At 37.3% G+C, this 26,245-nt stretch overlaps 2 protein-coding genes across 4 annotated transcripts; one reads left to right on the top strand and one right to left on the bottom strand.

Moving 5' to 3' along the window:
* Positions 1–1,972: 1,972 nt before the first annotated feature.
* LOC109091490 (microtubule-associated protein 9-like) lies at positions 1,973–25,318 on the top strand. 3 transcript variants are annotated; one of them, XM_042716270.1, is made up of 14 exons: positions 1,984–2,139; positions 2,231–2,318; positions 2,464–2,563; positions 2,732–3,322; positions 3,556–3,755; positions 4,939–5,035; positions 5,165–5,220; positions 5,443–5,513; positions 6,104–6,260; positions 7,134–7,223; positions 7,309–7,470; positions 12,790–12,935; positions 13,158–13,293; positions 13,695–15,179. In XM_042716270.1, exons 2-14 carry the CDS (start codon positions 2,244–2,246, stop codon positions 13,812–13,814), a joined length of 2,001 nt encoding a protein of 666 aa, XP_042572204.1. In that variant the 5' UTR covers positions 1,984–2,139; positions 2,231–2,243; the 3' UTR covers positions 13,815–15,179. The 3 variants fall into 3 exon arrangements, with proteins under 3 accessions (XP_042572205.1, XP_042572204.1, XP_042572206.1); XM_042716272.1 differs by having other exon boundaries at positions 2,085–2,139; positions 2,729–3,322; positions 13,695–15,182; XM_042716271.1 differs by lacking the exons at positions 12,790–12,935; positions 13,158–13,293; positions 13,695–15,179 and adding an exon at positions 24,963–25,318 and having other exon boundaries at positions 1,973–2,139; positions 2,729–3,322.
* LOC109098491 (neuropeptide Y receptor type 2-like) lies at positions 19,731–20,948 on the bottom strand. The gene has a single exon (XM_042716273.1). The coding sequence runs from the start codon at positions 20,920–20,922 to the stop codon at positions 19,810–19,812; it is 1,113 nt and encodes a 370-aa protein (XP_042572207.1). The 5' UTR covers positions 20,923–20,948; the 3' UTR covers positions 19,731–19,809.
* Positions 25,319–26,245: the final 927 nt, after the last annotated feature.

The raw sequence follows: 26,245 nt of genomic DNA, 5'->3' as shown, positions 1-26,245 counted from the left end.
TCTGAAACCCAGCTTGGGAAACCTTGATGTAATATAATGTTTAATGCACTTCATGTTGTTGATAACTCTTCTTCACTCTGCTGACCCACGACTGCACACCGTCACACAACTCCAACCTCTTCATTAAGTTTGCGGATGACACGACTGTGGTGGGTCTCATTAGCAACAGAGATGAGACAAACTACAGGAGCGAGGTGAGCCGCCTGGCCCGGTGGTGCAGTGACAACAATCTCTCTCTGAACGTGGAGAAGACGAAGGAGATTGTTGTTGACTTCAGGAGAGCGCACACTCAGCATGTTCCTCTGACCATCAGGGTGCGACTGTGGAGAGAGTGAACAGCACCAAGTTCCTGGGTGTGCACATCACAGAGGACCTCTCCTGGACCGACAACAACCGCAGCACTGGCCAAGAAATCACAACAGCGTCTCTACTTCCTCCGAAAACTGAGGAGAGCCAGAGCCCCACCCCCATCATGTACACCTTCTACAGAGGCACCATCGAGAGCATTCTGACCAGATGCATCACTGTGTGGTATGGCGCCTGTAACGCATCCTGCTGGAAGACTCTGCAACGCATAGTGAGAGCAGCTGAGAAGATCATTGGTGTCTCTCTCCCCTCCCTCCAGGACATTTATGGAACCCGTCTCACTCAAAAAGCCCTCTGCATTGCAGGTGATCCCACTCACCCGTCACACAGCTTCTTCAGTCTGCTGCCCATCAGGGAGGAGACTGCGAAGTCTCCAGGCCAGGACCAGCAGACTGAAGGACAGCTTCATCCATCAGGCTGTCAGGAAGCTGAACTCGCTCCCGAACTTGCCCCCCCCCCGTCCCCTCTGCCTCAGGCACCACTGAACTATGAACCCCCCCCCCCCCAGGTCCCACATCCCAGGTCCTTCCACCCCCCCTCCCTCTAACATACGATGTCATGCACCAGTCACTTCGTGCACCAGTGGTCTGCTCACTACCTCATTCACTCATTCACCATGGAACTGACATCATTCTACCACCTCATCAGTCAGTTTAATAAAATAACTGCTCTTGAGCCCTTTGTCACTTTGTCACTTTTAATCAGACTGAATAAGCAATTTTTTTATGCACTAAAAATCTTTTTATCTGCACTGTTTGTTCACTGGTTTGCACTCTATCTGCCATGTGCCTTGCGCTGCTTTTATTTAACCTTATTTTTATTTTATTTTTTCTATTATGTCTTTTTTACATTCCCTTATTGTATAGTTTTATCTTATATTTTATATTTGATCTAGATTTTTAGGCTCTACTGTTAGTGTTATCTGTATTTCGATTCTCTGTATGTATGTACTGTACATGTGGAAGAATTGACAATAAAGCAGACTTGACTTGACTTGACTTGATAACAACAAATGGAATATATTTTCTTACTCTTTGTATTTTTTATATCAGTATGGTACAAGATTATTCTATTTAAATGAATGTGGAAAAACAAGATCGGTCGAAAGTAATTTAAAAGTATTCTTATTATGTTACCTAAAATGTGTAATGTAATGGATTATGTTACTAACTACAATTTTTGTCATGTAATTTAGAATCAGAAACGGATTACAATTTGTAAGTAACTCTTTTTGTTGTTACTAATGTTTGTCTGCAGTTCTGCCCACTGTTCTTAACAAATATCCTCCAGGTCCTGCACTCCAGCATCTTCTACATTTTTGACCTCTATATCCAAGAGATATAATTTAGGGATCCATTTTTTTACACTTCGGGCAAATTATGGACTTATACACAACTATAACAAAAGATGCAAACATTCATTGATGCTCAAAAAGCATGGACTAAGATGACTTTTGTTCTCTGTTTTCATATGAAGTTTCGGTAACTCACAGAGACTGAGATAAGCTGTGTGTGATCCGAAAGGTTCTACATCTGTCTTTAACTGGAGCTGTTCCGTTTTTAAGATATAAATAAACTGGTAAAGCTTAGGGCATTCGATGTAAAAAGCGCGTGCCATAGTAAGCTACAGCAAGCAACGTCACCACGGCAAGCCATCGTCATAGTAGGATTCGTACGTTCTTATCTGGTAGTTGCTTTGGTAACTTGCGTAAACAAATGGCGTCCAAGATGATCTGAACAACGCTTGCTACAGCTTGTTTGTTTTGAAGCTACGGTAGGTATTAATCGTCTAAACGTTTGATGGGCAAATTATATATATAAAACGAGCAGGTTTGTTTGTATAATACATTATTGTATTTTAACAGTCTGTTAGATGAGATGGATGACGAGCCTTTTTCTACAACGCTTGCATATACGAAAAGCCCTAAAGCATCCAGAAGAACAACTTTTCAGGTAACTTATTAGTGTCAAACCATTAGTATGCTTCAGTGTAGTGTAGTGAGCTGCCTATCTATTCTAGACAGTTGTGGCGCGTTTCGAATTGAACGTTTGTAACCGCAAAAATACTCTGTGACACGTGCATGTTGCTGAATTTCAGGATGAGCTAAAGAAAGCTGTGTCTGCTAGAGGCAACAGGCATAGTTACTCTGATGACTTTGACGATGACGATGGTAAAGATGATGATGATGCCGATGACGGTAGGTTTTACAATGCCATGCTTATCTAAAATATGTCCACTGTATTTGTATACTACCGGTATACTCAGAGCTACAGACCTTACCTTGAATCAGTACGTTTATTTTCTTAACAATGTTTGTAATTCAGTTTTTCTTATTGTTCTTTACCTTTATATTTGAATTCAGCAGACATACTTAATCTCCTTAAGATACAAAAACAGAAGAAAGAGAGATTTAAAGCTGCAAAGACAAAAGGCAAAATCAAAAATTTCAAGCTTTCAGATGATGAAGAGGAAAATGCCAAACCCAAGAAAGTGTCTTTTATGAAAACAAAAAGGACCAGCTCGCCTGTGCACTTTGATCAGCTGAACACCACAGGAAGTGCAGATGACCAACCTAGTTCTTTCCATTCCACCCAGTCCAGGAATACTTCTCAAAGTCCAAGCAATTCTTACACTCCAGAGAATAACCAACAGTCAGATTCCCCCTTTTCCTCTCTATCTGACAAGTTTCAACCAGAATCCACTTCACTCCAGAAGGATGAACAGTCAAAATCAGTAACAAAGTTCAGGAAGAGCCTGTCGGAATCTCCACTGCCACTAAACTCTGAGAATAGCCAATGGGAATCTTCCATCCCATTTACATCAGATGGCTCACAGTGGGACAGTCCATTGCCATTGCCTTCAGAAAAAAATGAGGATAACCAAATGATTGGTGAAGATGGTGAACTACCCGTTCCTCAACCCAGGGAGAGAAGTGTTAAACCAAAACTCTCTACAGGTCAGTGCAGCCTTTGTGTGTGTACAATTGTTTAAGATCTGTGATCTTTGCAAGACCAGTAACCAATAATACTACTACTACTTGCTTTGTATTTACATCTTGAATTTTAATTTTAATGGTTGCCTCCAAGTGACCATGTTCTGATTTAAATGATTCTCTTGAATTTTATTCTGTTTATAAAATCAGTTTAAGAAGTGTCAGAAACTAAAAAACACTTTCTTTAATGTAAACAGGTTGTCTTGCTCAAGACATGTCACCCAGACCCAAACCCAGGCAGAGGGCAGCAAATATGTGTGCCATTGGTCAGTTAGAAGAGGAAACACAAGCAGAGACCACTGCTTGCAGCAGAACAGCCACATCTTCTATGTCTATAGACCTCTCCAATACATTCTCTACTGAGAAGAGTCAAATCTCTACAAATGATAGCGTTCTGGTGAGAATGCCTTAATAGTAAGACAAAAAGTGTCAGCAGAAAACCAATTTAAACACAGTAAATGCTAAAATCCAAGCTTAGAGATGTTACTTTTAATTACAAGTATGAATTTAGTGGAGCCATATGTACAGTATATAAATATAAATATAAATATATATATATATATATATATATATATATATAATATATTATATATTTATATATATATGTGCTCCTGTAGCTCAGGTGGTAGAGCATTGCGTTGCCAAGCGCAAGGTTGGGGGTTCGATAGGTAAAAATTGGGAACACGTGATGGGTAAAAATTGATAGCCTGAATGCACTGTAAGTCGCTTCGGATAAAAGCGTCTGCTAAATGCATAAATTTAATTTAATATATATATATATATATATATATATATATATATATATATATAATTTTTTTTTTAATTCTTTATTTATTTATTTAAAAAAAAAAATTTTTTTTTTTTTGGGCAGCATTTGGTACCAATTCTTTCATGAAGAACATTTAACATCCATGGAAACTTTACACAAAACTTTACACAAAAAGTGTTTTGTAGCGTAAAAGGGTTCTTCAAGTTATTAAAATTTATATTTTAAGAATTGATCACTAAAAAGTTTTTTGGGAAATATAAAGGCATTTATTTAGGCATTGCCGAAAATACCCTTTTGTTTTTAAAGGGATACTCCACCCCAAAATGAAAATGTTTGTCATTAATCACTTACCCCCATGTCGTTCCAAACCTGTAAAAGCTCCGTTCGTCTTCGGAACACAATTTTGGATTGTGATTAATTCTTCGCTTACAAAAAGCGTTCCCGTCGCTTCATGTAACCCAGATTGCACGTCTGATGGCAGATGGAGTATTCTGACGACGACTTTCATACCAATTACGGACCTTGACACTTTTATTTATTTGGCAGTCTACGGGACAGTCTCAAGCCTCCAGGTTTTCATCTAAAATATCTTAAACTGTGTTCTGAAGACGAACAGAGCTTTTACGGGTTTGGAACGACATCAGTCTAAGTGAACAACTACAAAATCATCCTTACACTTTCAATTATACCAATAAGAGTTTAGAATCTGTTGTTATTGTCTAGTGGTAGATACTGTCTCGCAAACAGAAACAAACTGATCAGTTCTAAATCCAGGAGATGTTTTGAAAGACTCTTGTTTTGTTTACTACAGAGTCCAGATGAAGACCAGGCCATGTCAGAAAAGTCCAAGATACAGTCTTGTTCAACAGCAGAGCAAATGTCTGAGGTTCCAGCCACTGTAGGCAGTGGTATGTGCGGAAATTAATTTAGACTGTTTCAATGTTCCGCAATTCTGTAGTAATGAGATTACATTTTGGTATAGGTCACCTGTTACCTGACATAGTTATTAATCATTTTAAATGTCTTTTTCATTCTAGCTGCTTCAGAAGAGAGCAAAGAGAGAAATTACTCAACATCTTTTGAAGAAAAGCATGTAAGTAAGATTAAAAGTGAAAGATCTTGTTCTTATCAATTAATCTAAAAGATTGTTTTCTAAAAAAAAAAAAAGAGGAATCCAGTGTCAGCATTACTCAACTTCTGAAACATGTTACTAAAGGAAGCTGTACCCTACAAATTAAGGTCAATTAGGTGCCATGTCAAATTTAAATGCTAATGTAATTCTTAATTAAATCTGTCTTCATACTTTCCCAATCAGGTGAGTTCCCAGGGTGATCTTGACCACACGTCAGCTACACTAAGCCGAATGTCTAGAAAATCAACAGACAGGTTAGTGAATTTGTTTAATACCTCATGCTGTATATGTGCATGTGGTGGACTTCTGAAGGAGGCAAAGTCTCCTCTCTTTTTTTAAAGTGTAAAATCATGTTCCATTTGATGTTTACCCCACATTTGGATGAGGATGTTACAGCATACTTAAAGGAATAGTTCACAAAGAAAAATGTCATTGTTTACTCATCCGCATGTTGTTCCAAACCCAAACTTTCGTTCATCTTCAAAACACAATTGAAGATATTTGTAATGAAATCTGAGAGAGTTCTGAGCTTTTTTTAAAGGCAGTCTAAAATCCAAATGAATTTAGTGAGAAGTTTCAATTTTGGAAGAACATTACATTAACATACTTTTATTCAAACTGGGTCATGTTAACTATTTTCTCAAGTTAAGCTTTTTCTATCTTGCCTTATATAATAATAGTTTTTACTTGGTCACTGGTATGCCTTTTCATGATTTTAATCATATCTGTCATTTTATTTACGTTGTAATGAGTAAAACATCACTTAGCGCACAGTTAACTTAAAAGTGTTACTCAAATGCATCAAACATTGAAAACTCAAAGAACAATATCTTCTGGACATTAGACCTTCAAGCTCTCGGTCATCCAGTTCCAGAAAATCCAAGTGCTCCTATACAGCAGAGTCTAAATACCTGGGAACATTGAAGGTTTTGGATCAGAGGACACAGGAGACCCAAGAGGTTCCAGATGCAGCAGATTCATTAAGAGCTGCTGTGTACCAGGTTAGACTAATCATTTACTGTAATCATAATATTTAATTAATTAAATCATATTAAGTTAAAGGGTTACTCCACCCCAAAATGAAAATTTTGTCATTAATCACTTACCCCCATGTCGTTCCAAACCTTTAAAAGTTTGTTCGTCTTCGGAACACAATTTAAGATATTTTGGATGAAAACCGGGAGGCTTGTGACTGTCCCATTGACTGCCAAGTAAATTACACTATGTCAAGGTCCAGAAAAGTATGAAAGATATCGTCAGAATAATCGGTGTCTCTCCGCATCACTGTAGTGGCATTTTGGAGAATATCCGCTGAACGCAAACTTTGTATGCCATTCTGTGTCAGTCGCGACACAAAGATACGTTTTATACGTGTATTTACACTTTGATTTGAACATAAACAGTGCATCTGTGCAGCGCGGCTGACACAGAAGAGCGTACGCTGCTTGTGATCAGCGGATATTCTCCAAAATGCCACTACGGTGATGCGGAGAGACACATAGGAGACGAATTGTTGAATAAAGTTGTTATTTTCACAGTTTCATGTTTTTTTCACATACAAAAAGTATCCTCGTTGCTTCATAACGTTACATTGAACCACTGATGGCAGGTGGACTATTCTGATGATGTCTTTCATACTTTCCTGGACATTGACAAAGTAATTTACTTGACAGTCTATGGGACAGTCACAAGCTTCTCAATTTTCATCTAAAATATCTTAAATTGTGTTCCGAAGACGAACATTGCTTTTACGGGTTTGTAACGACATGGGGGTAAATGATTAATGACAAAATGGGTGGTGTATCCCTAATAATTAAGTTATGTCAAAAGACCGACCTATGATTTATTAAAAAATCTTTTTAATGTACTTCAAGGAATGGCTAAAAAAGAAAGAAGAAACTTTAAAAATTAAAAGGAAGGCAAAAAAGCAGGAAGAGAAATTAAAAGAGGAGAAGATACAAGAGGTAAGATAAAACAAATGCTTAATTTAATTCTTTAGTAACCACAATCCTGGAATGATATATTAAATATTTATAATTTCTCCTCTAGGAAAAGCTTGCTAAAATTGCAGATGCAAAGGCCTCTTATGATGCCTGGAAAGGGAAAAAAAGTGAAGTCATCAAAAAGAAAGTAAAAGAAAACCAGGAGGCAATCAAGCAACAACAATTGGAAATGGATAAAAAGCAAGAGAAAAAGGAAACAGCAAAACAGGTCAGTATTTTTCATTGGTAATAATTAAAATTTGGTTTATTAGGAAGAAAAAAGGAAACAGCATGTTTCGTTGTTTATTAGAACTTTTTTTCATATTAGAATTACAGTAAAAATTTTACTATATTAAAAATATTAGGAAGTTGTTACTATGATAAAATTTTTTTATATATATATATATATATATGTGTGTGTGTGTGTGTGTGTGTGTGTGTGTGTGTGTGTGTGTGTGTGTGTGTTTTTTTTTATCCGCTGCACATGAGGTCCACAACACTAGAACAGATTATTTTATGTTTGCAAATGTGGTGTGCTGTACTGGATAATAAACTGTGCTGCAGCCTTGTGAACCCTTTACTAAAAGTCTTGTGAAACAGAAACTTGTGGAGATATTCAGTTTTTCACTTCTATTTGAACGTTGGGGCAGAATCCCATCGGAATGGAGAAGTCACTTCGGTGACCTTCGAATTGGGATCTCGCTTAAAGAGACCAATCCACTTCGAATGTAAATGAAATGAGCCAATACACATTGCCATTTGTTGATTGCATCCAGCTGCCGCTGATCGCAGTGCGAGTATAACTAGGCAGCAGGTGCAACCCATACTCAGCTTTTCGCTTCGGAGCCGATTGATCACATCGTTTCGCTCCCGACTACTCTACTGAGAGAAGAAGACTGAACGAGTTCAGTGCACTCTTTGGAGCTCTTGGTGCTGGCGACGCCTCAGCGGGTTCCCGTGTCAAGTGGGTTTCACACATCAAGCTGCACTAACCCCTTTTTGTGTTGCAGGCTGCCATCTCCCCTGTATGCTTCAGCACGCTAAAAGAGCTTTTACCCTAAAAGAGCATTCACGGGTGCATCTTTTTAAAGATGACATTGCATCTTGCTATAGACAACATATCACCCGTGCGTTTCTGGATGCGGTCATTACCTGGTGCCAGGTGATGGTCAGGATCACTGCCTTGCATGCCTGGGCATTAAGCACGTTGAGGTAGCGTTCATGAATGAGTCATGTTCTCATTGTGGGAAGATGATCATCTCGGAGTTGCAGGCTAGGCTCCGCTACCTCGAAAGGGGCAGAGCACTGTTGCCTCTGCCTCGATCTGGCTCTTGTCCTGGTTGCAGCCAGGTGAGCGCTATTTCAGGTGGTGGCACGGTTGGTCTTAGGGTTACAGTGGTGGCAAACCCTCCAGGGAACCAACCCTCGAGGGACCATTGCTCCTCTTGCACTGCGCAATCAGTTGAGCTGCCAATGGAACGTGCTGGGCCCTCTATGAGCATACCAGCAGTATCCTTTGGCGCTCCTCCCAACGACCGGATGTCGATTGCTGCATTGGAGGGTGAGCCGGAGCTTTCTGGAAAGGTAGATTCAGCTATTCAGTAGATTTGTGCTGCTGCTCTCCGGGCGGAGGCAATGCCTGAGTTGGATGCGGAAATTATGGCAATGCTTTCCCAGGCCGCCGAGAGGTTAGGGCTCGAGTGGAGAACTCCACTGTGTCCCAAGCCCTCGAGGTTGGATGACTGGTTTCTTGGGGTAGCTTGAGCTGGTTCTCAGCGCCCTGCCACAGTGCCTTTCTTCCCGGAGGTGCATGGGGAGGTGCAAATCGTGCCTCGTCTGGTTTGTCCAGCGATGCTTATGCGGCCCGTGGAGAAGCTGCCTCCGCCTTACAGACAGACAGACAGGCCTCTTCGGCGACACAGTTGAGAACATGGCCCAGCAGTTCTCGGCTACACAGGAGCAGACTGAGGCAATCTGACAGGTCCTGCCCCGGCTGCCTCCCGTCCACCGGCCTGCTCATTACAGAGGGTGGCACCCTGCTTCCGCCCCCACTCCCGCGCCACATCCGCAGCAGCCTCCAGCCAAGCAGCACCGTAGAACTGGGTGTAGGCAGTCTGCCCCGCCTGTCCAGGCCCCCATCCAGAGCAAGAGGCCTAGGGTTGGGCAGCCCAGAGAGAGAGGGAACTGCTCTTCGGGAGATGGTAAATGCACCTCTCCCTCCCCCGGAGGAGGGCCAGGTGGAGAATCTTTTTTTCCAAAAATCTCGACAAGAGAGCAGTATTCTCTGTCTCTGGGTCCCAAGAGGGCATGGAGAGTCGTGGACAGAACAACTCCGTACCACACTCATCCTCCTCTCTCGCCAGCAGGCAGCAGCGGGTGATTCAAGAGTGTCATCAAAGGCCCTACTCACGCACCCTCTGCCAAACGGTAGAACCGCATACTCAGACCCCTCTTTAGCCCGCTCACAAGCTGGGTCCCTGCATTCCACCTTGCTGCCCCACCGTGGGTATGTCCCGCTTGTACGGTGTTTGGGTGCCTGGTAGCGCTACCCAGCCCAACTCGCTGGCTCCTGTGGACCATCTGACTCACAAAGAAGTGCATCTTCAGGTGCATCCATCCCCGAGATTGGTTTGCAGCAGTAGACCTGAAGAAGCGTACTTTCATGTTTTCATGATCCTTCCGCACCCACAGACCATTGCTGCTTTTTGCGTTCGAAGGAAGAGCATATCAGTACAAGGTCCTGCAAACTCTCTCCGATGCAGAGGATCTCTTTTTTCTCAGAATTGAGTTCGAACAGACAGTATGCCTCACGCAGGAACGTGTTCAGTTGGTGTTGAACTAACCTGAATATGTTCAGACCAGGATGGTGGTCCCACTGAAACAGTTTCAGAGGCTCCTGGGGCACATGGCAGCTGCAGCAGCAGTCACGCCACTGGGGCTGCTTCATATGAGACTGCTTTAACACTGGCTCCATGGCCAAGTCCCGAGGTGGGCATGGCAACGTGGCACTCACCGGGTCCAAGTCACACCGGCCTGCCACTAAACCTTCACCCCAGTTTGAACTGGCTCGTTTAGTTTACACTCAAAGTGGATTGGTCTCTCTAAGCGAGATCCCAGTTCGTCGGTCACCGATGAGACTTCTCCATTCCATCCTTCAGGGAATGAGGGTTACATATGTAATCGAGACATTTTTCTGTTATGTATAGCTTAGGAGGAAACAGTATCTGTCCTGAAATACTGTGATATAAGTTGACATGTCTTGTAGTGTGACACTTGCTAATGCTTTATTATTTATAACCATCATGCATGCAGGATTCATGACTCCACTGATTGTTAACTGAGAAACTGGAATATTTGTGCTTTGAAATTATTGAAATTATCTAAACCAAAATCCTAAACTAAATTAAAACCTGTGACCATACCCTAGTAAAAAAGTAATATGTTTAAAATACATTTATTTCATACTAAGTATAGTTTAAATATATTAACATATTTACTGACATATCACTCAAGACTTACTGATATAAAAAATGTAATTAAACTTTTTTGAAGTACTACTTGTGCACAATGCCTACTTCTTAATATTTAGTCTAAAATTTGTTTTAATGTCACTATTGTTGAAGAATGCATGATCTTTGAATAATATTGGCCTTAATGCAAGATATTTGAAGTGTACCTGTTGTATACTTGCAGTACAATCAAATATACTTCAGTATACCTTTGGTTGGACCTCAGCACAACTTCCACACAATTAAAGTGCATTAAGTACAACATTTGTTGTTCCAGTTTAGCAGACTAAGTACATAAATATGTAAATGTACAGGTCCTTCTCAAAAAATTAGCATATTGTGAAAAAGTTCATTATTTTCCATAATGTAATGATAAAAATTAAACTTTCATATATTTTAGATTCATTGCACACCAACTGAAATATTTCAGGTCTTTTATTGTTTTAATACTGATGATTTTGGCATACAGCTCATGAAAACCCAAAATTCCTATCTCAAAAAATTAGCATATTTCATCTGACCAATAAAAGAAAAGTATTTTTAATACAAAAAAAAAGTCAACCTTCAAATAATTATGTTCAGTTTATGCACTCAATACTTGGTCGGGAATCCTTTTGCAGAAATGACTGCTTCAATGCGGCGTGGCATGGAGGCAATCAGCCTGTGGCACGGCTGAGGTGTTATGGAGGCCCAGGATGCTTCGATAGCGGCCTTAAGCTCATCCAGAGTGTTGGGTCTTGCGTCTCCCAACTTTCATTTCACAATATCCCACAGATTCTCTATGGGGTTCAGGTCAGGAGAGTTGGCAGGACAATTGGAGCACAGTAATACCATGGTCAGTAAACCATTTACCAGTGGTTTTGGCACTGTGAGCAGGTGCCAGGTCGTGCTGAAAAAATTAAATCTTCATCTCCATAAAGCTTTTCAGCACATGGAAAGCATGAAGTGCTCCAAAATCTCCTGATAGCTAGCTGCATTGACCCTTGCCCTTGATAAAACACAGTGGACCAACACCAGCAGCTGACATGGCACCCCAGACCATCACTGACTGTGGGTACTTGACACTGGACTTCAGGCATTTTGGGCATTTCCTTCTCCCAGTCTTCCTCCAGACTCTGGCACCTTGATTTCAGAATGACATGCAAAATTTTTCATCCGAAAAAAAAGTACTTTGGACCACTGAGCAACAGTCCAGTGCTGCTTCTCTGTAGCCCAGGTCAGGCACTTCTGCCGCTGTTTCTGGTTCAAAAGCACACGCCTGTGCACGGTGGCTCTGGATGTTTCTACTCCAGACTCAGTCCACTGCTTCCGCAGGTCCCCCAAGGTCTGGAATCGGTCCTTCTCCACAATCTTCCTCAGGGTCCGGTCACCTCCTTCTCGTTGTGCAGCGTTTTTTGCCACACTTTTTTCCTTCCCACAGACTTCCCACTGAGGTGCCTTGATACAGCACTCTGGGAACAGCCTATTCGTTCAGAAATTTCTTTCTATGTCTTACCCTCTCGCTTGAGGGTGTTAATGATGGCCTTCTGGACAGCAGTCAGGTCGGCAGTCTTACCCATGATTGCGGTTTTTGAGTAATGAACCAGGCTGGGGAGTTTTTTAAAAGCCTCAGGAATCTTTTGCAGGTGTTTAGAGTTAATTAGTTGATTCAGATGATTAGGTTAATAGCTCGTTTAGAGAACCTTTTCATGATATGCTAATTTTTTGAGATAGGAATTTTTGGTTTTTTCATGAGCTGTATGCCAAAATCATCAGTATTAAAACAATAAAAGACCTGAAATATTTCAGTTGGTGTGCAATGAATCTAAAATATATGAAAGTTTAATTTTTATCATTACATTATGGAAAATAATGAACTTTTTCACAATATGCTAATTTTTTGAGAAGGACCTGTATTTGTAGTATACTTAGCATAAGTGTATTTCAAATACATTTTTGTATATTTATTTTTTTACTAGGGTAGATACAATACTGCTTAATGCAATCTTGGTGCCATCTTTCACATAAATATATCACACTCTAAACATTCCGAAAATCAGGTTTTTGAGAAGTGGAAAGAGGAGCATGACAGTATCCTTAAAGACAGAGTAAGGCAAAAGAAACAAACTGAGAGAAGACAGAAACTACAGCAGGTCAAAGAGAAAGAAGAGCGGAAGATGGACTCCATCTCTGCATTCGCTGAATGGTAAGAAAGATACATTTTAAATTATATACATAACACTGATTTATTCATTGTTGTTGTTGTTGTTAATTAGCATGTTTACTCATGCTCAAGTCACTCAAGTCATTATGTATTGTTTAAAATGTAAATGTGCTGTCTTTGTAAAGCCTCAGGTTACAGACTGACATTAATAACTGTGCTGTTGTGCAGAACTTGACTTTCCGTTAATTGCTTTACATATTACAGGAGTGACCAAAAGAAGGATGTTATTGAAGAAAAGATAAGGGCAGAACGCAGGAAGGAGAAGATAAAGGAAGTGGAGGAGAAATATGAAAAGGAGGAAAAAGAAAAAATGGCCTTGGAGATGTATGAGAAATGGCTGGTATGTTACAGCAAATTCCTGCTCAAGTTAATGAATAGACAACATACCTTGAAGTTAACATGCTATTTCTCAATCAAAAGTATCAATCTGCTCTGAAAAAAGTTTTAGAAAATAATACATATCCATGACATTGCTGTTTATGCTTATTAAGAAGTTGTTCTTCTTAAGCTAAAAGATCAAACTAACTAAATCACCTGTCAAACATCATTTGCCAATTAATTATTGTCATTATACAGATTATTATTATTATAACAGATGTTTTGACACTGAGACATACATGTTTTAATCTGTATTTTAAAATACATTAGCTGTCAATGAACATAATTTGAACAAAATCTTTTGATTGTTTTCCTTTGTTTGATTGATGTTGATTTTATATTGTCCTGATCTTTTTATTACAGAAAAGAAAAGAGTTTCAACAAAAAAGAGAGAGAAAAGAAAAGAGGATACAGGCTATTCTTCAGGATGAGCCCCCTCCACCCTGGAGTCCACCTAATAAAACTATCCCATTTGGAAAATGAGAGTTATTTAATTTTTGTTATAAACTTGTTTTTTGATATTTGATAAAACTACATTTCAGAAAGACTCAAACCATAAATAAATCAAAATTCCTTTAAGCCTATAAAGCCTATACTGTATCATATTTGATATTCAAATTTCATATTTAAAATGTAAAACATTTTTTAAATCAAAATTAAATTATCAACATGATAAAAACCTTTACTGAAAAGCATGTTGTACACAATATTGTATGTGCCTTCTGTCATCTGATTGATAATTGTTATTTTTAAAGCCAGTTGAAGGCTTTTTACTATAATTCTGAAAACGTCCCCCTTTAGCAGTATTCATAAGGTAAACATAAGAATAACTATTATAGTAATATTTCAGTATGAACACTTACTGGAATGAAGTAACTTGGTTTTATTTGTTTGTCCATACATCTTTTTTTTTTTTTTAAATGATGTTTTTAAATTTATCAAATATGATAGAACAGGCTTTTGAAGGCTTTTATTTGTAAAGCTCTCAATCATTGTATTGCATTGCATTATAAGTTTTGCCCCCACAATAAAATTGACAGGGCTTTAGTGATAAAACCTACAAAACATTCAAATACCCTCTTACTTAGACATTTTTACTGGGAAATATAGAGTGGTAACTGATATTAATATGCATTTTATATAAGCAAATAGCTGTTGTTATAATTTGTTAATAATGTTCTGATTTACATTATAGTATACCAACATTTCATCTTACTTTTGGGCCATATATACAGTATCAGCAACTGCACAAAATTGCATATTTTTCCTCAGTTTGGACATTTGAATAAAATTGAGGTGTTTTTTCTCCTCAACTATGAGTTCCATACTCACTGATCTCATACTGTATGAGCCATCAAAAAAGATTCCATAAAAAAAAGTAATTAGTATAAGACTTTTCTGAATATTATTTCATACAGTAAATCACAGGCTTCAGAGGATTAATGTAATGCAGTAACACTACATGATATTTTCATTAAGATGTCTTTAAATTATTAAATTATAAAAGCAATTTTAAGATATTTGTATAAATATCACAAAGTTGGTCATAAACATGGTAACTGAAGTTAAATCAGTGCTGTCTATAGCATTGCATTATATGTTTAACAAATCCTTTGTTTAAAATAAATGAGTTGAATTATTTTTGTAATAATGTGCTCAGTTGCTTTTTATTAACTTTTATGGAATTTGTTTACTTGACAAAATATTCACAGTTTGGACCTTTTATTGTTTGTTCTGATGATAATCTTGGGTTATTTTTACCTATAAAACATATCTTGTTCATCATCAGTGTCTTGTATTACTTGTCCAACTCCAGTTTTTTCTATCAGCGCTGACCCATTCCATTGAGACGGGATCTCCTCTCTTAGGTGAACGGGACAATATGGCACCCTCGGCCTGATCTATGGGCACTATACCTCTGGCCGCTCGACGGGCAGCCTTCGAGCCTCACATAAGCCAGAACCCACACTGCAAATCTCCACTACCAACTTAAGGCTGCATTTACACTGCAGGTCTTGATGCCCAAATCTGATTTTCTGACTATATCCGATTTTTTTGACAAGCTGCTTACATCATCTTTTAAAAGTGACCCGTATCCGATTTTTGCATTTACACTATACACTGCTGAAACTACCAAATGTAGACGTTCTGACTCAGAAAAGGAAGTAAAACAGCCACGAAAATACAATGGATGCAGATGCAAATAAAATTATACAGTGTTTTGCTTTCCCATAATATATTGAAAAGTCAACAAAAAAAAAAATCAGCAAAAACATTGGTCTCGTACGGCGGAGGAAAAAAAAGCGCTTAAAACCGTGCCTCCCCATATCTCGTGAAATGTCTTCAAAAAACACGGATTTATTTCTGTAACAACCCTGCATTTTTGCCTGCACTGTCTCTTCGCCCCAAAGACTTAAAAGACATGAAACCTCCGCATTGCTCCACTGTGTGTATCCTTCGTCCTCTATCGCGCCTATAATAAGTCATGTGATCTCAGTTGGTGGCGTCCACCTGAGTTGACGTCACTTTTTTAATGACGTACGACTCGCATTTACTGGGGAATATCCGATTTGTCTGCTTACATGGCACACGCAAATGCACGTATCCGATTCATTATCCGATTTATTACCACATATGAATGAGGCCTGAATCCGATCTGAGAAAATCGGAATCCATGCGGTTTTTTCCTGCTTACACGTTCACCGGTCATATCCGATCTGTGCCACATGAGAGGAAAAAATCGGAATTGGGTCACTTGAACCATGCAGTGTAAATGGGGACACTCCCCATCCACTCTCAAAGTCTATGTGGCGGCTATAGTGGCCTCCCATGCCCCTATTGCGGGACAATCGGTGGGCAGAACCAGCGCAGCCCCTAAAGGGCCCTCCTTTTGAGCTGCTACAGTCTACCAACATTAGGTCACTCTCCATTAGCCCTGCCTGCCTGGAATTTGGGCCTAATGACTCTAAGGTCGTCCTGAAACCAAGGCATGGTTATGTACCAAAGGTGCTCTCCACTCCGTTCAGAGCACAGGTCATTACGCTCTCTGTGCTTCTTCCCTCTGAAGAGGACAGAGAGTTATCTCTGTTCTGCCCTGTCAGGGCTCTGAGAATTTACATATCGCTCAAGCTCTCTGGCATTAGTTCACCTGTCAGCTCTCGCCCCCCGGGTGCTGAAGTTGTAGAAGTACTCTGGAACGATTAACCAGGCCGGGTGTGACCTCAAGAAGCTTAGCCTTGGGTTGTTGTTAACTTCTTTATGGGCATTGTTGCTTATGGAAGTTATGATACTTATAGTCGTTCCTCTATCATAACACGGCGTGATTGTACTGTGTTCCCATAGCGTCTTAGCAGACGCAGTACGATGGTAGTATCCATCGTACCCAATGCAAAATTTGTTGATTTCAGGTAAGTCATAAATCCAGGATGAAACATAGCTGCTTTCTGTCCAGGGAAGAGGATACTGAGGCAAAAAAAAAAAAACATCAGCACAGTAAAATCACTCAAGCCAAAGTATCTCTGTTTCTTGCCCCCAAGTTCCTCCCACCCCCATAATACCCAGCATATGGCATAACAGTTCAAACTTGTGTGTACTTTGGTTTTACTTTCCTGCTGACAATGTTTCTGCCTGTGAAAGATGGTCCTTCTGGTGTTTGCCTGCCACAGTAATGTACTTGTCTGTTTTCTTAAAGGGGTCCTATTATGCTTTTTCACTTTTTCAAATTTAGTTAGTCTGCAATGTTGCTGTTTGAGCATAAAAAAGATCTTCAAAGCTAAAAGTCCACTTCAAAAGGAGATATTTATCAAAAACTACAACGAATGACTCGTTTGGACTACAATGCATATTTTCAGGGATTTGTGATATCACAAATACCGCCGTATGGGATGAGACCTTGTTGAGCTGCACTAGAGAAGGCAACGAGTGTTATTACTATGTTGGAGACGCGCTAGCTTTCCCAAGGCAGATGAACTTAGAGTGGTTACAATCATCCGGGTTTAAATCACGCTCAAATTGATTTGATTTTAATGCAATATTTACACTGAAGTTTGCAGGCGGCCATGGTAAGGGGCATGACATTTCCTGATCAGGCGCCAATGTGGTGACAATCACATCACACACTGGCCCAGCCAACCAATCACAGCACATTTCAGAAGGCGGGCCTTCTGCTTTGATACAGCATTTGATACAGGAACTATTCAAGCCGTTCATGCCAGACTGAGAAGAGAGGTGTTGTAATAATCTAAAATATGTGAAAAATAATGTTTTTTTGAACAACCTAGTATGAGAGCCTGTTCCAGCACTCCCCCAATTCAAAATCAAGACTTTGTAAAAGAGGATAATAGGCGCCTTTATATTAAATTTATGCACATAGCAGAGACAATGTTTGTATGTTTCAGCTATTTTCTGATTGTCATCCTGCACGCCAAGTCACTGGTTGACACGGTTTCTGAATGTATCTACGGTGACGAAAGGGGCACATCCACCATACATTCAGAAACGGTGTCAACGGTTGTAATGTATCCACCTTATTGGTCCAGCGGGAAGCATGTGATGCGAAGCCTCATCACTCAATCACTCAAAATACGATTACGCGAAGAAGGAACTATTGCCAACTTTAAACTTTAATAAAAATTAAGGATCCAGGATTACACATGGAGAACTTTAAATTTTTTGCTCAAAACCAATAGATCTTTTTATTGGAATGAAAATAATTTAGTGCCCCATGTATGGGAAAGGGGATTAAACGAAAAACGGCTTCACCTTATGGCCTAAATCAGCAATGAATGACTATGAGATGGCACCATTGGTAATGCACATCTTTAAGGCTGAATGCCATCTGCTTGAAATAAAATCCCTAATGCAGCAAGATGTCCATAGATAAATCATTTTGTGCAGAGACAGGAATTCAATATTGAATTATAGATATAAAAGTAGTGGCTTTTGGGACATTCAAAGACAGACAGGACAGTAATTGGCAGAATCAATACTCTGAGACCCTCTTATTCTATTTTTATGTTGTCCCCTTGTGCTCAGTAATTATTGATTGATCTGCTCCTGTCAGTAGATTGATCTTTTATGGGCCAGTGGCATTAGAATTAGGATGTTGGTCTTGATGGAATAAATTTCATTTGAAAACCATATTTCTTTATTGTTTTATAGTCTGTAGGCTTGTCTGGTGGGCAAAAATTCACAATCCCTTTCTATATTACAATAAAAGGCTGACTAATAATGCAATAATTTGATTATCTTATAATTCTAAATAATAGAAAGTGTCATTGTATGACCAGTAATATGAAACATGAATATCCATAACAAACAAGTAGAGACAACGGCCCACCAGACAGTGTTGTTGCTGTTTATGAGAATATTTTTTTTAAGAGTATTCTGTTTCAAAAAGAAAACACTTCACTATTGGAATCAAAATAGTTCTGTGTTTTTTATATAGCTTGTGAGAGCTCTTATTTTGAACAATGTGAAGTATTAGAGGCCAAGTAACCTAATTACCTTTGAGACATGGGGTGTCTGAAACAGAAAGCAGCTGGCTTGCTGTCCAATTAAATTGTTGACACACACACACACAGAGGATTTTTGTATAAACCTTTTATACTTTTGCTAAACTTGTTTCAGACCAGCCTTAAAGGCACCAATATATTAAATTCAAGTGAGTTTTAGAAAATAAATACTACAGACTACAGTGCTTTTTTTCCCAGACAGAAGTTAAATCAGTTGGGAAAAAAAACAAGCACACAAAAATGCCCTTTTTTCTACTGCATTATTAGATATAATTTTTATTTTTTTGGTGGTCTGTTGAATTCATTGTTATTTTAGTATAACTGAGATACTATACATGTTTTAAACATTTAGAATTCGATTTTATTTTTGTATTTTCCATTTTCCATTTTTATTTCAATTTTAGTTTTAGCAAATTTGTTGAGTATTTTTGTCATTTTATTTGCTTTTTATATGCCTATGTACTGTATTATTTGTAATTTATTGTACTTTTATTATTGTAGCATTTATTTTTTTCAGTTTTAATTTGAGTTATTTTAGTACATTATATTAAATCAAAATGCTTTGTTTTATTTCAAGGAATGAAAATGTTTGAATCACATGCACAAGATGAGTGATTTATATACCTTTTTAATGAACCATTTTCCATAAAATAACATTTACTTTCACAGGAAACAAACACTGGAATATATTCAACATGAGATCTCTCACTGACTCTTTTTACAGATCATATAAAACCAAATACATATTAGATTATAATAATTAAAAAAAAAAAAAAAACACAATACAATATTCCAAACTAATTGTTAAGTCACAAAGTCACCACAAGTGTGTCACAAATTAGTCACAAATTGTGTCAAATCAGACAATTTGAGTTTTTCAGTCTTTAGATTTACATACAATCCTTCTTTACAGTTGACTTTTGTTTTTTTATTTTTGTTCACATTTTGTAAAAAGTAAACAGCCTTCACAGCAGCGTGTTTTCTTGTGTGAAGGCCACACTGATTGTACCTTGCTTATTGTGTGTACATTTCTCCCTTACTGTCTCACTGCTACAAACCCTCCTCATTCCATCGTTTAACCATAAACACTTGAACACAGCCATAAAAGATCTTCTATAGTTCCTGTTCATCCAGCCATAGAGGATGGGATTGGAAAACGTGGAGCACATGGCAACAATATGGAAAGCTGTATAGAGCAATTTGAAGTCTTTCATTTCCAATATACTACTATCAATATCCACAGCAAGCTGAAAAGCGTGAAAGGGTAGCCAGCTAACGGTGAAGACGACAACTACAGCCACCAGCATTTTTGTCGTTTTTTGTCGCCGTTGATGACGGTCGCTACGACCACCGCCAGGGCTGACATGATTTCTTAGCTTGTTCCAGATCCGAGTGTATGCAAATGAAATGATTGACAATGGCAGGCCGTACTGTAGAAAAAACATGGCGATGCTGTAGATGGTCCCATCTGCACTACTTCCAGGCCACTTCTCGGCGCAACCTTGAATAGTCTGGTCAGGCGTCAAATCAAAGGTCACGTATTCACGAAAGATAGCTAGAGGACTAGCAAGGATTGCGCTTGCCACCCATGTGATCACAATGACAACTATGCACATGTCTTTGGACATCTTGGTCTTCATGTGGTAGACAATGCTGCGGTATCTGTCCAGAGCTATAACGTTGAGTGTGATGGTCGAAACGTGGACCGCTAAGCCTTGTGCGTATGGCAACAGGTAGCACATCACCTGTCCGAATTTCCACTCGCCATAGAGTGTGTACATCAAGGTAAAAGGCAAACACAACGTGTTGACCAATAAATCTGCTACAGCCAAGTTGACAATGAAATAGTTAGTCACCGTGTGTAAATTTCTAAACTTATACACAACATATATGACCAAGGAGTTCCCGGTCACGCCAAAGACGATGATGGTGCTGTAAGCCAAAATCAAGATCACTTGAACACCCACCAGTTTTGTACTGTCTTCCAGACCGTCTAGTAAGACACCCTCAATCTGGTTAGAAGAGTTTGCAGACTGAATTTCGTCTTCAGATATGTTCATTTCAGTTCTTATATCCATATTTAGCACTTAAGTCACTTACTCTGGGGGGATAAAAAAGAGATAAGAGTAAAGTGAAAATGAAAAAATAATTAGAAATATATACTGCATTCAAAACAGAAAATTAATTATTATTAATTAATAATTAATTAAATAATGCAGAAATTATGAAATGCTGTATACCCTATTATGTCATCAGTGATTAAAAAATGTTCAAGAATGATAAATTATAGAGGTTCAGATTAGGATCTTATTTTCATGCAGCATAATGCCATGCACTGTCGATTTAATGCATGTTATGTTTTACTATTTGATGAATATATGAACATGTTCATTCATATTTTATATTAATAAATGTTTGAGTGTACAATTATTATGCATAGTATATGATTATTTGCATATGCACGTTTGCACGTATTGTCACTATAACGTGCGGTCAATAAATTATAGCTATAGATAGAAACTGCATAATTTTGTAAAAGAAAAAATAAAGAAAGAAAAGAACAACTTTGGATTGATCAGAGGAAAGAAAGAAAGAAAGAAAGAAAATGAATTTAGGAAGAAAATCCTTTTTTTGAAAAGAGTAATGTAAGTCCTTAAAGTGTCTTACCTTCTTTAAGTTGTCAAATTTCATGCAATATAAGCTCACGTACGTATCTTGCAAAAGAGAAAAATAGACCGAATCCATACGAAATTTATCACGCATAACTCAACGACAGTCGTGGAGAAGTGTCAATAACACGAGTCGGAATGAATTCGATGCTCTGAAGGAAAAGCTTCCCTGAGCGTCTGCTGGGAGTCTAGAGGCTTTCTCTGCGTGATCTTTACGTGCGCAAATCCAGCAGTGCTCGCGAGATTGTTGATTGACATCGGACTTCATAATGAGCCGCAGTTTGCTTTCTAATTAATAAAAAGTTTAATGCTAACAGATCAGCAGTTTGTGAATATGTAATTATGTTAATTTATATTTCATATTAAAATAGTCCTATCAAGTTCTTGACATTCAAATTAAAAAATACGTTTCTAGCCTATATAATTTATGCTAATAATGTTTATTAATGTTAATTAAAGTTTTTACAAAGTGTTAACAAGTGTTTCAAGGTAATTTACTCATTTATCACTTTCCTTATCTGATGTCTGAAACAAATTACAGCTGATTTACTCATAAATAATTTAATGTGTTTACATTGCTCAATTCTTTCACATTGTCAATTTGCATATGATATGGGTACACAGAGGTTTACTGATCTACTGATCCACATCAGGTAGACATGGGCATATGATGTCAACAATCCGGAATCTCCCCATTTTGTTGCCAGACCTTCAATTTGAATACAGTGAACACAATTTATGCACTACCCCTAGCAATAGTCCTTCGTGTTTTGCTGCTGTACTTCAAAAGATCGGATCTTGTCTGCTTTCAAGTGATAGTGGCATCACCACACCTGTCTTAGTATTTTAGAATTATTCTCTCATATAACACTAGGTCCGTTTCATCTGATGGAATACAGCAATAATTCAACTTAAATATTCACAAACTGCCAGAGCATTATATTCTCAACCATGCAGAACTGCACTGAGACTATAAATGCGAATCATTCTTGTCTTGCTCAATCTTGTAATTAAATATCACAGAATTAAGTGATTCTGAGTGATTTATAGCATTTTCCAATTCCTGTCCACCATTGCGTCAGTTTCTAAATTTGAATTTGATTGTATAATGGATTTTTTTCACAAGGTTTTTCATTAACACTTTGAGGAAGGTGCCCTGTGGTTTTAAATTAATTTTGCCTTGCTTCATTAAGGATATTGATTAAAGATAAAGTCAACATGGTCTGCTGGTTGCAACCCAGAGCAAATTACTTGTGGTTTAAGAATAATTTAGTTTTTTCACTCTCTTTGCTATAATGTGCACCAATCAATTGTTCACAATAAGACCAAAAGCATGAATTAAAAAAGGTGATCATTTACAAAGAAAAAGCCATCCTTTACTCACCCTCATGTTGTTCCAAACCCACATGACAAATGTAGATATTTTTATGACAAACTTAATTGGTTTAATTCTAAGCAAAATGATGTTTAATTGAATGTGCTAATTCCTGATTCTTTGTAATGTTTTCTTTTTCTTTTTTTTTTTCCTGAGTGAAAAATGTTTCAACAGCAAATGCTTTATATGTTTATAAAATGCCCTTTACAGTTATAAAATACCTTATAACTCTTTTCAGAAATGTGAAATAAATAAAATTTTGGTGGCATCCATGAAAAATAAACAGCTGAAAATAAAAAATAAAAGAAACATAATTTGAAAGAGCAAAATATGTGCTTTTTATGTTACCATTGTGGATAATGAAAGAATATGTGTAATTTTCCTTGAGAGAAATGTTGGGGGGAAATCATAGTGATTTATATTCTTGGCACAACATTACCAAACTACAGCATGTTATTAGTAACTGGAGGGACAAATTTCTAAACAAATGTCTCCTTCAGGAGCATATGAAAACCCTATTTGACCTGTGGAATGTTTTCTTCCATTTTCTTTTTATAGGTTATTGAATCAATAATTGCAGTTTGATTGCCATGACATTTAGAAATTAAACACATTTGGGTAGAAAAAATAATTATAAAAAATGATCTATAGGCCTACAATATTATACCTAAACCCTCCTAAATCTCAGTGCAATAGCTTTTTAATTGAACTGAGCTGGCAGCTTTAGTCACTTACTGGTTGTGTGATTAATTGGTATAGATTTGCATTCACTTCCGCAGGGATACTGAGGTAAATGTCCAGCCAGACAAATAGGCATAAATAGAAGCAGCAGCACAACAACACTACAGAGAACACAATGACAGAAATAACCAGCTCCCTGAAGCGCTGTCAACTGTTTTACTTTACAGTAAATATATAACACAAGATTATACATATGTATTATTGTCAAATTGAGAATGAAAATGATAATTTCTTAAATTATTTATTATTCATTTTATTTATTATTAAGATGTTGTCCAAATTTGTTCTAACTTGGAGGTCTTTTCATTTTGCAGTTTTAAAGTGTTAAGAGTGATGCATGTTGAAGATTTAGTTCTATCAAAGCAGCTGCTTATCTGCAATGTAACATACAGTTTGTTTTCTTTCAGTATGACATTCATGGCCTCACACATTAAGATATTTGCAAGGTTTCACTCAAATGTAAAAACAAAGAAAGCTAATTTATTGGCTCTTTTAAAAATGTATGCTCAACTTCCCTTCATACTCAACTTAAACAACTTGCTTGTTGCAAGTGACGCATCTTCTCAATTTAAATGTGAAATAGTACCTGTCTGCTCAATCTAAAAAATAACAAGCCTGAATAGTTACTAAAAGTGGATGCAGTAAGAATGTTCCCTAAGTAATTACCCCCTGTGTTGAACTGGATCCAGACTCTGTAGGACACTAGCTAATGTAAATGTTGTCTGCAGCATCTTTCCATTAACTATTCATCATCATTATCCCCTATACTGTTCTCTTTCACATTATTGCACTTAGGACTGTCCAAATATTACTCACTGTTTCATTGTAATCCAGTTGCTGAATATAATTAGTATGGACTGTCCTTAAAGTACTGTCCTTAACTTTGCATATTATCTTGCATAATTTATTTATTTATTTATTTATTTTTAGAAATTAGATAAATAATTAATACACATATTTCAATTCATCAAACATGAATATATATAATTTACTGAATAAGTAAAGAAAGAAAGAAGGGCTATCATGTTTATTCTGTCTTTTAAGGTTTCCATGCTGTCAGTGCATGTTGGAATTGTGGAAACACTTTAAGATGTCCTGGATATTTGTTTTCTTTTTTTTCCCTTTTGTCATGTAGTATGAAATTTCCTCACTCTCTCTCTCTCTTACTTTTTTATTTCACTTATTCCGGGGTAAAATTAACATTTATAGTTTGCATAACATATACATATTCTAGACACAGATACCAAAACATTTTGTAGCCATGTAGTGAAAGACAGTCTGTCAACATTTGATGAAATGGTAAATACTTTGATGCTTTTGTGGCTGTTTCTAGATCATCATTAAAGGACAAATACCACCCGGAGTGTCTTCAAGATGGCATCCAGATGGTAAAGGGAATGACGAGAATGGGAAGGGTGGTGAGAGGTGTCAAAGCGCCTAGATACAACATGATGAAGATCCCGATTATAGCTGACAGGAAGGCCATCTTTCTGCTTAAGAGAGTTGTCCTTACAGTTTTACAGAACTGAAAAAGATAGGAGAGGCATTGTTTAGCATGGAATCAAATGTTTATCTGTTATATATTAATAACTTTTGCTGTAGTCTGCACGAACTGATGATTCTGTAACTGTTTAAGGAAATATATTACCGCTGTCCGCTAGATGGTGCTGCTACTGTTGTTAGATGACTGTTGCAAACTGCACAATAAAAGTATTTTTGAACGTCACATTTTTCAGACTTTACTCAGATTACCGAGTATAACAATAGTATTGCATTGTAATGTAGTAGCATGATGCTCATCAAATTTAATAGGAAATAGCTATGCTCATTTTAAATAATTTTATTAAATACTGTTGTGAAAATATATATTTTTAAAAATATTTTTCAAAAAGATTAAATTCGTTAGCAATGGTTAATGCATTATTTATCACTAACTAACAATCATTTTAATTTTCAGTTTGTCATTAATAGATTTTTAATGTTAGTGTTAGAAATGTACAGTTTTTATTAATACTTCATGTTCATTCATTCATAATACTTTAAACTGTTAATTTATATTTGAAAAATGAAACAAAAACTGTTTTCGTATATGTAAAAATTAATATTAAACTATAGATTACTGCAATATTGTCAGTGTTAGTTCACGATACCTAATTCAGACCTAACTACTGTAATTCATCATATATATATATATATATATATATATATATATATGTATATATATATATATATATATATATGTATATATATATAGGTCAGTATATATATGTATATATATATATATATGTATATATATATATATATATATATATATATATAGGTGCTGGTCATATAATTAGAATATCATCAAATTTATCATTATTTATTTATTTATTTCACTAATTCCATTCAAAAAGTGAAACTTGTATATTATATTCATTAATTACACACAGACTGATATATTTCAAATGTTTATTTCTTTTAATTTTGATGATTATAACTGACAACTAAGGAAAATCCCAAATTCAGTATCTCAGAAAATTAGAATATTGTGAAAAGGTTCAATATTGAGGACACCTGGTGCCACACTCTAATCAGCTAATTAACTCAAAACACCTGCTAAGGCCTTTAAATGGT

Source organism: Cyprinus carpio, chromosome B1 (genome assembly GCF_018340385.1).
Source record: "Cyprinus carpio isolate SPL01 chromosome B1, ASM1834038v1, whole genome shotgun sequence".
Lineage (NCBI taxonomy): Eukaryota > Metazoa > Chordata > Actinopteri > Cypriniformes > Cyprinidae > Cyprinus > Cyprinus carpio.
Note: the sequence above shows the minus strand (reverse complement) of the source record. Positions and strands in the feature narration are given on the sequence as shown.